Below are 2,500 nucleotides of genomic sequence, written 5' to 3' on the forward strand. Positions count from 1 at the left end.
GACAGGGATTGGTACGCACAACAGAAACGTGCTGAAATCATTTTTGGTGATAATGAACACTGTCTCTCAAACGGATCTCATTCTGAACCCAGAACACAAACACGAGACTAACTACAGCAGAACATCACGGTCTGTCTCTACAGAACCAACCTCCACGTCCATCAGGAAGCCCTGCCACACCACGTGTAATCAGAAAACAGCGATTAGCGTTCAGATAACAGACATGATTCCACACTGATGTGTCGTATAGTGTCAGATGTTAGATTTTACCTCGTCGCTGGAGTCGGCCAACTTCACGAGAGTGACAGACAAGCAGTGTTAGGAGAGAACACACAAACAAACCATGAAGAAAAACAACAACAAAATACAGCCATCTGTAAACGTTCAGTGTGTGTCGCATGCTTTAGATTGATCTCACAAACACATTCCACACAAAAATCAGCATGAAGAGATTTAAAGAGATTTTTGTAGCAATATTTTAATGACAATTGAGCACATTTTTTCATAGTGACTATAATCTTGAAATGGGCAAAAAATATATTTTACAGTTACTGAACAGATTTGAATCTACACTGATCTGAATAATGACTTCTTTAGAGCTACTTTACAGGAGAATCTGAATTGGTCTCATATTTTGATAATTATCTGTACTGGATAATAAAGCGCTACAGAAATAAATGTGACTTGATTTTAAATTAAACAGTACAGCTACTGCTTTTAACAAATGAGTTGGGAATGGAAATGTGCTTAATTATCATGATGAAAATAAATGTACAATAATACTAATGGTTCCATAAGCTTGAACTTATTTAAGCATCCTATGACATCTTCCTTTTTTCTGTTTTGGTTTGAAATCCAAGTGTGAGATTCATTCCTAAACAGGAAACAGTAAAAATGTGCAAAACAATAAGGTTCTTCTGTATAATGTTCATTCTGAAGGTTAAAGAAACAGAAACGTATTATTTCATGAATCTGATTGATCATTGGTGCATGCTTTGGATGTGCCCGGGTCACGGCACCACTTTTTCTGTTCACCAGAGTCACACTGAAAACATCCAAAACAAGATCAATCAGAGCAAATACGATCAATGCAAGCACATTCCCACAAACACATGCAACAAAAGCAGCCGCTGTCGCTCCTCTGTGAGTCTGTCTTTCTCTCTTTTCTCTTTCTTCCAGGAAATCTCACCTCATTTGAATCCCTGATTTCACATGCTTTACATGGGGATGCTTGGGATAATTATTGCCTTTCTATTTGCAGCCTGGCAACACACAGGCTATAATTTAGTCCTCACACATGCACACACGCAGACGGTAATTGAGGAAGATTTCCAGGCAAACAAACTCCATTTCAAACAGTTCTCACTTAAAGCAAACTTGTGAGCGCAGATCTCGTTCGTGAGCATCTGAAGCTCAAGCCAAGCACCGCAGCGCTGACATTTCAACACTAATATCACATTATAAGCCTGTTTAACTGTAAATAGCTGAGAATTACACTTTACACTGGGACCATTAAGCACAAGTGCATCCTGGGAATGACGACGATACACATGGAAGAGACTAATACTAACAGGGTAAATTAATGAGGTTTCAGGTGACTCATGGGTCAATTATACGGAAACACATTCAGATTGATTCATCTCAAAATCAAAAGAAAAAATATTGCATTCAATTTAGCGTAAAACTGCAGTTCTGCTGACATTCTCTGTGTGTTCCAGGTCAGATTTTGCAGTGAAATCAATTGGAATCTATTAATCTGATCTGGAAAGTTCTCTATGACATTGACCAGCTACTAGTTAGCACACTGATGAGTGGTCAGTTACTAGTTCCATTAACTAAAACTCTAAGTAACCCAAACACAAGCCGTTCATCAAACATGCTGTTTAACCGTCAGACTCCAAACAAGTGAATCTTTTTTAAACAAATCACTCGGCGGCGTTTAATTACCTCTGTGTCACATTACAGCTCTAAATGAAACTAAGACATCTGCCGCATTTCATTAATTTAGCTAATTATGACAAACAGCAAAAACATCTCCAGCAGATTTTTAAATGTATTTTTAAAGCTGTGGCTCGTCCTGCTGTTAAAGTCGTCATGATCACCCTCTAATATTTATATCATATGATATAGTTTAGAGATATCACAGCAGCAAGAGTGCTGCTTTTCCCCAAAATCTGCACGACTGCAAATGAGATTCATTTATACAACAGTTCAATAAACAAGAAGTTCATATTGTGTGACATTTTGTTCACGATATTGTCTTTTTTTACCAGTTTCACAAATGAAAATAGTTCAATCAAAGCCACAGCAGAACTGTTGAGCATCTCTGATCAACACACAGCAGTGATTCGTTACTGAATGAATCCATGATTTTGAACGAATCGAGTAAGTCAGTGATTCAGTGACTCACTCGTTGAGTTGTCGCTACCTACTGGTGCTTTTAGTTTCATATTTAGCTTATCATCTCAAGTTTCAAATTTCAGATTTTAATATTAATTAA

At 37.5% G+C, this 2,500-nt stretch overlaps 1 protein-coding gene across 1 annotated transcript in view; it reads right to left on the bottom strand.

Moving 5' to 3' along the window:
• Nucleotides 1–2,500, bottom strand: part of LOC109080975 (rab3 GTPase-activating protein catalytic subunit-like) — a 64,733-nt gene that overhangs the window by 1,128 nt on the left and 61,105 nt on the right. Inside the window, exon 23 of the mRNA XM_042764474.1 lies at nt 271–291. Coding sequence (XP_042620408.1) covers nt 271–291 — 21 coding nt within the window. The remainder of the gene's footprint in view (nt 1–270; nt 292–2,500) is intronic.

The sequence above is a fragment of the Cyprinus carpio genome, chromosome A9 (genome assembly GCF_018340385.1).
Source record: "Cyprinus carpio isolate SPL01 chromosome A9, ASM1834038v1, whole genome shotgun sequence".
Classification (NCBI taxonomy): Eukaryota; Metazoa; Chordata; class Actinopteri; order Cypriniformes; family Cyprinidae; genus Cyprinus; species Cyprinus carpio.